The 8755-nt window shown below is 44.6% G+C and overlaps 1 protein-coding gene across 1 annotated transcript in view; it reads right to left on the bottom strand.

The window, feature by feature from the left end:
* Positions 1-522: 522 nt before the first annotated feature.
* Maml1 (mastermind like transcriptional coactivator 1) overlaps positions 523-8755 on the bottom strand; it is a 43461-nt gene continuing 35228 nt past the window's right edge. Inside the window, exons 3-5 of the mRNA XM_026412310.2 lie at positions 7840-8079; positions 5615-5711; positions 523-3965 (exon numbers count right to left, since the gene is read on the bottom strand). Coding sequence (XP_026268095.1) covers positions 2986-3965; positions 5615-5711; positions 7840-8079 — 1317 coding nt within the window. The 3' untranslated portion in view covers positions 523-2985. The remainder of the gene's footprint in view (positions 3966-5614; positions 5712-7839; positions 8080-8755) is intronic.

The following is an 8755-nucleotide window of genomic DNA, read 5'->3' as shown; positions in this document are numbered from 1 at the left end:
CCAGCTTCCAGTTCCTGGTGAGCAGAGTGGGGAAGAGTGGCCGCCATTCACCCCTGAGAACCAGACTCCATCATCAGATCTCCTTTCACAGCATGATGCTGGCAGGGAAGGTGTAGACACACGTGAGCACACTGTTCTCATCATGAAAAAGGGAAACCAAACCCTACCTGAAGAGGGACTAAGAAGGACCTGGGGAAGAAAATCTTTGAGGGTACATACCTAAGTTTTAAATAAAATATCAGACCACTAAGGACCTAAAATATTCTGAGTTATCTATTCCACCTTCCCTCATACTAGACACGGGACGAGCCTGAGAGGGGAGTGACCCTGGCTTTTCTAGTGATGTTAGCTCCAGTATCCATCATCATATAACAGAAGTTACTGAGGCTTCAACATACCAACCCCTGTAACAATGTGCAATAAGAAAGCTAAGTTAAATCACAAAAAGAAGTCAACGAAGAATTTCTTGCTGGCTTGCCCGATAGTAAATCAAATACACAGGCAGTTTCCATACTAGCAAAATACTTTTATTATTTTTATAGTGATAAAACAAAGAAAGTAAAGGTTTCTTTTTGGTGTATACCAGAGTTAAGGGAAGTAGAAGAATAGGGAATTAACAGGATTTTTATGTACTTTTGATGACCATAAAAAGTTAACAATACCAACTGTTTGCCATAAAACTTATCATAGCTCCCCCAAAACACATATATAAAGGATCATAGTTTTAAAATCTATAAAAGTAAAAAATATACAGTCGGAAGCTCTAACGCTTATTCCATCTTCAATATAAAATTGTAAACATTTATTTACACAAAGCACATGTGTATAATGAAAGTCCGAGCACCCTTTTCTTCTGAGTCGTGGCTCTGGGAAGATGGGGATGTGCACGGAAGCAGAGTCATCTCCTCCCCTGACTCCCCAAAGCCAGATTCATAAATAAAGCCATGGGCAGCTCCCAGGGGGACCCCAAGAATCACATTTTATTGCTATGACACTGCAGCAAGTGAGAAGCCCACTGTCTGTGGAGCCGGCTGAGTCTAAGGCAGAGTGCAGGGGCCGGCAAGTGCTTGGGGCACAGAGGCAGAAGGCGGGCAGCAGCTGGGGGAGACCAGGAGAGGAACAAGGATCCAAAACCAGCCTTCAGCCCTGTTTTTGGTAGAAAACCCACTGAAGTCACCCTCTTCCCCTTCAGATTGGGGAACTTGCTCAGAGGGTGGAGTCTTCACTGGCTTTATGATTCATCCCCTTAAGAGCTAAATTGAGTATCTGGGGAAGGCTGGGAGAATGGTTAAAGGGGAAATGGCCCACACACAACTGGTGGTGGCAAATGGCTATCAGAAACGAGGATCTGAGGGTCCAAGTACCCCCAGTGAAAAAGGCACTGCTGGTGCAAACTAATTACCAACCTGTGTACAACCCTTTCATCCTTCCAAAGTGATCCAGTCTGATCACAGGAGTATTCTCCTTGGCTCATATCTTCACATGATACTCCATTAATGATCTATTTTGAGACTCTAGGGAAACAGAGAGGGGGTTGTGGTTTCTCCACAGACCACTGCATATGCCACTCTTTTCAGTGGACTCTTTTCCCTCCACCACCTGTGTAAAGAGTTTTGCACTGCGCTCACCATCTTGCTTTCAATATGAAGAAGTGCTCTTTCTTGTTTTCCACAAACAGCCCACACACCATATTCCATTCTGTGGGCTCTCAGCTCAGTCAAGTCCATTAACTAATAGACCTTCAAAGAGAATCCATTTAAATCTTTAGAGGATGTGTTAGTGTTATAAAGCAATCTTTAAAAGTGCAAGTCATCTGATGTGGGAGTGGCAGAAGTCAGCTAAGTAGAATCCCTTCCCCTGGGCTGGCCTGCAGCCTCCTTCCCCAAACCTTTATAGTGCTAGGGGTTCCCCAAGGACTTTTAATGACTCTTTCCCCCCTGCAATGTAGTAAATCACTGTTCCTATTATGGCTGGAGAGAGGAAGAAGGGGAAGCAGAAAGAAAGGTCATGGGAAAAGAAGATGGGGTAGAAAAAAGACATCTACACACAACTGAACAATGATTATGCTCCACCATGTTAGTACAAATTGCCAGAGAAGCTGCAAAAGGTGGAGAGTCTTAACACATGGGGATACTAGATCTCCGAATCTCCACCTTCAGCATTTAGCCTGGGGTCCTGGTGCCAGGATATGGAAGGAACTCCTTCCCGGGAGATTGGGGTACTCAAGAGTGACAACAAGGAAGAACAGCACTAGGAGGAGCTGCTGGGAAGACCCTCTGTGGGTAATCAGATCTGCTATCTCATGGCCTCCTGTTCCTTTTTGGCATGTGCAGTCATAGCCTGCGTTTACAGAAATAATTTTCTAGCTTCTCCCCTGAAAGCTGACAAAAAGCAGGAATAAAAACAGGCTCTTAATCAAAAGGAACCCTAGGTTTCCAACGCCTGCTTAATCAATTTAAATCATCACCTATCTAATCTGCTTAAAACCCTTTAAAAAATTTTTTAAAAAATCTTTTCTATGCTACAAATTGCAAATAATTCTGCTATTTGAAGTTTCAACAACAACAACAAAAAAAAAACTGCCTCAGCATTGAGGCAAGTGGAGAAATCTTGGGAGTCAACATGATGGCACAGATTTTTATAAGCCTGACATTATGGGGCTTCACTGTTGCTACTGTTGGTTTTTTTTTTTTTTTTTTTTTTTTTTTGGTCATTTGAATAGGAAACCACCTTTAGAATCCTATCCTGCTGTCCCAACACCGGGCAGTCATGCCAGCAGAAGAGCGGGGGTCAGCCCAAAGGACTGCGACTGCTGGCCTGGGAGCCCCAAATATCCTGACCAGGGCTGGCCTCGGCCACAGCTTAGGCTCTGCCTTGCAGGGTTCCCTGGGCCATGGGCTTTTGGTCCAAAGTAGTTGCTCTTTCTTGCATCTGAGAACAAAAATATAGGATGTGTGAACACTAAAAACACCATAAATTCCTCCATTAATGTGACCCTAGAAGGTCATCCAAATCATTCATCCACTCCTCAGAAGTCCTGTTTTTCAGCAGGGAGTCGATCAGGTCGGTGTGCCCAGCCACACTGGATAGCCCACTGCTGCTTGGCTGCCCACTGTAGGTAAAGGGCAGCTCCTGGCCCACGGTCCGCCCAGGGTAGGCCTGGGTGCAGTGCAGTCCCGCCCGGCTGCTCATCTGTGAGGCAGGGCTTTGGCTGAAGGCCCCTAGCTCAGGCCCTGCAGGGTTCAGGCTGGGCAAGCCCTGCTGTGGGGCTGCCTGGGGGGGTGCAGGGGCTGGGGCGTTGGTCCTTTGCTGTGTGCTCACTGGGGGCAGCATGGACCCTGCTGCAGCTGCTGAGCTCATGGGGGCCATGGGCCTGCTGGGCATTGCCTGGGAGAACTGTGGACTGGACATTTTCAGGTGGGCCTGTTGCATGTGGAAACTGGAGGCTGCAGTGAAAGGACTTACATTGCTGTTCCCTGGAGTCTGGCTGTTCAGGTTCGGCATTCCCTGATGTTGCCAGGAGGCATTTTGGCCTCCTATGGACGCTGACACCCTTGGGACTTGTGGCTTAGTTAAACCAGAGGTCAGGGTCCCCTTATTGTGTTGCTGGGAGAGACTGGAGCTCCCCAGGGAGTTCTGTCCATAAGCAGCTGAAACTGAGGTGTTCTGGCCCACGCTGGTCTGCCTTGGAATGTGGGTGTGTCCATTGGTGGCCTGTGGTGGGGGCTGGGCAACCATCTGGGTTATGCCAGAGGCCATACCATAGAGACTGCTCTGAGTCACGCTCTGAGAGCCCGTGAACTGGGCCACACCCCTGTCCTGCTGGCCTGAGTTTGAGGGGAGAGAAGAAACTGAAGCATGTCCAGGGCCCATTGGCATTAGATTCCCAGGCTGAGGGAACACTCGAGGACAGCTGGAGTTGGACGAACCCAAGTTGTTCATGCCAGGCACAGTAGCAGAGGATCCTATAAAACAGAAGATTCTATCAATCAGATCAGCATTTCTTTCTTTTTTTTTTTGGTAAAGTCAACATTTCTTGACTGCCACTGTGGAGACAACTCTAAGACCCAAGTTGTAGCCATTCAGAGGCATGAAAGACAATGTCCTAATACCAGATCCGTTGAGCACAGGTACACTGCCAAGAAGAGAATCCTGGGGGAGTCTTCAGAAAGAAGGTGACAAATACCCTGGGCTTTAGAAGTGTAGAAGTTTAGCAAATTAACAGCTTGGAGGAGAAGAACATTCCAGGCAGAGAAAAGAATGTGTACAGGCCAGAGTTATGAAAGGCAATATAGGGACATTAAGAGGCTGGCTGTGGCTGCAGCAAGGGGACAGTATCTAGTTAGTTAGCAATAAGACAGAAGAGCTAGTCCAGGTCAGACTGAAAAAGCTGAGGATGGCCTGTGAAGAGCAGGCCAAACAGGAGTTGGTCTGAGACTGTGCTTTAGTTCTGCTGAAGAAATAAATGTTCAGGTCACTTTGCTGAGGTAGTGGTAATATGGAGAGGGCTCGGTTAAGTCATTTCACCAGACCCCAATGTTTAAGCCATAAAATAACAAGATGGTCAAGAAGGGAAGAGTCTAGCATGAAAACAACTATTTACTGAGCACCTAGTATGTGGCAGGTGCCATTCTGACAGGCAGCAGGGAAGGCCCCTGTCCTCAGGGAACTTGCTGTCTAGGGTTTTTAGCCTAGGTAACAGGCACATGGTAACACCATTAATCCACACAGGTTTTTTCTGGATAGGAGGATCATTGTTCAGGGATTGGCCACAACTTAATACTTTCCTTTTCTTCTTTCTATTAGTACCTAAATAAAAACTGGGCCAAGGAAAAGAGGAGAGCCCATAATAGCCCATAACAATGTGAAATGGGGTGGAGGCAGGAAACGTGGACCAGACCCAGGGTTCTGAGATACTCGGGGACTCCAATCCCATGTTTTCAGTTGGCCCACACATAAAATCTCATCTGGTCTTTTTTTCCAGGACACAATGATATAGTCATTTTCTCTGGCACACTTTATAGTGAGGGTCATTGACTAAGGAAAGAGGTTTCTAAGATATTGCAAGAAAAGTTAGGAAAGCAGAAATAGATCAGCTCTTAACGGTCACCTGAAACCTCTATGTACTTCTGAAGTGACAGCCCAAGCAAGTTACCCAACACATCTCAGGACAACTGCTGAGACCTCAGTATGCTTCCTACCCTTTCCTGGCTAACTCATGAAGCTGTTTTTGACACCAAAGTGAGTAAATGGGGAGAGAAAAGAAGCAAAAAGCTATAGAAGTACATTAAGTCTCTCCTTATCTAGAAAACAAGAAAGGGTTATTTTTTTGAAGAGACACCTAAAGGAAGAATTATAGAAGCCATTTCCTGTTTGTAAGATGACCTCTGAGTAGACATTATTTTCTTTCAAAGGCATTTCCAGCAATCTGCCTGGTGCTACACAGTGACTAGAGTGATAAGTCCCCTCAACAGACTAAGGCTTCCAGGAGTGAGTAAATCCATTTCAGGCAGGGAACAGGAAATCAGCACTCAACAATAATCAACAAGGAACTGAGAAGACCTGATTGGTATGCTCAAACCTGTTTCTCTCTGCATCCACTCCACCCCCTTACCTGTGAACTGTCCAACCTGCTGTGGGAAGGTGCTTTGTGTTGGGTCTTGGTACTGGGGGGGTGGGCGGGTCAAATGGCGCTGAAACTGCTGCTTCTCCTAGAAGTGCCAAGAATGACAAAACAATACACAAGACAGAAACAAAAACAAAAACAAACAGGAGAGTCAGGTCAGAGAAAAGCAGTGATCAAGATTGTTATTCACAGAGGGGCTCCTGAGGGAATAATGCAGGTGAGCACTATTTGAGCATTAGAGATTGAAATCAGGGGCGTTCCACCACTGAACTATATCTCTAGTCCTTTTTTTAAAATAAGTTTTATTTTTGAAACAGGGTCTCACTCAGTTGCTGAGGATGTCCTTGAATTTGTGATCCTAATGTCTCAGGCTCCTAAATTGCTGGGATTATAGGTATATCACTGCGTCCAGAGCATCTGGGGAACTTTTAATAAATAGTATGAAACCAAAGATACAACGAATAATGAATTAAACAAACAAACAAACAAAAGGCAGGTGTATTAGTTTAGAAAAATGGAGGGTAAGTAAGGGAAATCAAAGCCATAATGAGATACTACTTCATACCACTACGATCAAAAAACAAAAAAAAAAACCCAGAGGGCTGGGGATGTGGCTAAAGCGGTAGCGCGCTTGCCTGGCATGCGTGTGGCCCGGGTTCGATCCTCAGCACCACATACAAACAAAGATGTTGTGTCCGCCAAAAACTAAAAAATAAATATTAAAATTCTCTCTCTCTCTTAAAAAAAAAAAAAAAAAAACCCAGAGAACTAGGTGTGTATGTCAGTGGTAGAGTACTTGCCTAGCATGTGCAAGACCCTGGGTTCGATCTCCAAAACTATGGAGGGAAAAAACAGTAAGAAAATAAAAAGCATTGGTGAGGATATAGAGAAATCTGCACCCTCATACACTTCTGGTGGGAATGCAAAATGATGTGGCCACTGTGGAAAACAGTCTGGCAATTCCTCAAAAGGTAAACACAGTTACCATATGACTCAGCAATTCCACTAGTATATTCCCAAGATATTTCAAAACATGTGTGGCTGGGCACAGTGCGCACACCTGTAACCCCAGCAGCTCAGGAGACTGAGGCAGGAGGATTGTGAATTCAAGGCCAGCCTCACCAACATCGAGGTGCTACACAACACAGTGAGACCCTGTCTTTAAATAAAACACAAAAAAAGGCCTGGGGATGTGGCTCAGTGGTTAAGTGACTCTCTGGATTTAATCTCCAGTACCAAAACAAAAAAACAAAAAACAAAAAACCCAAATCACAAGTCTGCATAAAAATTACTAAATCAACGTTCAGAGCAGTGTAATTCATAGTAGTCAACAAGCAGAAACAATCTAAATACTCATGAACAGATGGATGAATAAATAAAATGCAGCACAGCGATACAATGGATTATTCAGCTATAAAGAGGAATGAATGACTAATAAAAGTACCCAGTTGAATCTTGAGAACATCTACACAAAATGCCTAGAATAGGCAAATGTGCAGAGATAGAAAGCAGATTAGACACCGTATAGGGTTGAGGAGATTGGGGAATGAAGAATGTACTCATGGATATAGGTCTTGTTTTTAGGTGAAGAAAATATTCTTGGACTGTAGTGATGGATGCAAAATTCTGAATACATTAAAAACACTGAATTGTACGGTTTAAATGAGTGAATAATATCTTACATGAACTATACCCCAATAAAGCAATAATTTTTAAAAATGGCAGAATTGGGTCAGTGATCATTCTCAATTAGACTTCATTCCCTTGAGCCAGTTCCTATGTAATTAAAATCATGAGAACTTTGACTTAATAACCCTTAGTGCCTGCACACTGCGCTTGGTGACTAAGCCAGTAAACTGTGCATCCTGATTCTAGAACCTCAAGAACATCTTCACTCCTCTCCCCATGTTCTGGCTGACAATAAACTACATTTACAAAGCTGGGACCCATGGTTCCTGATGAACAAGGGAGCTCAGTGACATGGCAAAATGCACTTTATACTTAAAAGTTCTAGTCATAGATTCTGCCTTCATTCATCCCAAGTGACACAGGTAGCTTCAGACATAGGCCACCTCTGTTGGAGAAATGCCACACTCCTAGAAAGTATATTTTAAAGGACAAAGCATTCTAACACCAGGCATACAAGCAAAACAAGGTAAATCCACAAGTGCAAATAGAGTCTGCTTGATTTTCTTCCTTCTTTCTCTTTTTACCTGTTCTGCCAGAAGGTGCTGCTGCTGCCTCTGCAGAAACTGTTGTTGCTGCAAATGTTTTTGCTGCTGCTCCCTCTTCTGTTGGTCCAAAAGCAATTGATGCTGTTTCATTACAGCTGCCTGCTGCTGGCTGCTGAGATAGGGGGAGCTGTTGTGAGTGTTGGCCACGGACACAGCAGGTGGCTGGGTCCCCACGCTGGCAGCCTGGGCTGGCACAGGGATGCTGGAAGGGTTCTGCTCCTGTCAACACAGATGAAAAGGATAGAGTCAGGGGTGGGTGGGTGGAGTCTTCATGCTCTGATCAGTCCAGATGAGCTCCAGCTCTAGGGAGAACCTCATTCAAGGCTCACTCTCTTAAGTCAAGCCTCTGCTTCCCAGCTGACCTCCTGTAAAACTTTCCAGTGGGATGCGGCAGAGACCAAAACAGATGCTACCTGAGCACTTGACATGTTAGCTTGGCTCCCTACGGTTCACCAGTGGCAAAAGTGTGGTTTAACTTAAATTAAGCATATTCAAGCTCTCAAATTTCCAAGTTCCAGTAAGCAATAAAGACTTATAAATGCTAACTTACCAGAACATGTGCATGAAAAGAGACCCATAATCTGAGGGAGCTTCTGTTCAACAGAAACGTTATATCCCCAGGGTGTGGACCTGGGTTTCGGCTATCCCTGAACTGCCAGGAATCATATGTCTATCTACTTGCATATAAGCATTTTTCTGGGAAGAAACTGGTTAGCTTTTTGTCAGATACTATGCTCAAAAAATACTGCGTTATCAATGGAAACTTTAGCAGATTCTCTGTTAATATATAAACCAAAAATAGGAGTCATGTCAAAGGCTACCATATTATTCCAGAATCATTACTCACATGTAGAAGAATCGGAAAACAGTACAGGGAAAAGGCAAAAAGCAATTA

The sequence above is a fragment of the Urocitellus parryii genome, chromosome 1 (assembly GCF_045843805.1).
Source record: "Urocitellus parryii isolate mUroPar1 chromosome 1, mUroPar1.hap1, whole genome shotgun sequence".
Lineage (NCBI taxonomy): Eukaryota > Metazoa > Chordata > Mammalia > Rodentia > Sciuridae > Urocitellus > Urocitellus parryii.
The sequence above is the reverse complement of the archived record's forward strand: the minus strand, read 5'-3'. Positions and strand labels throughout refer to the sequence as shown.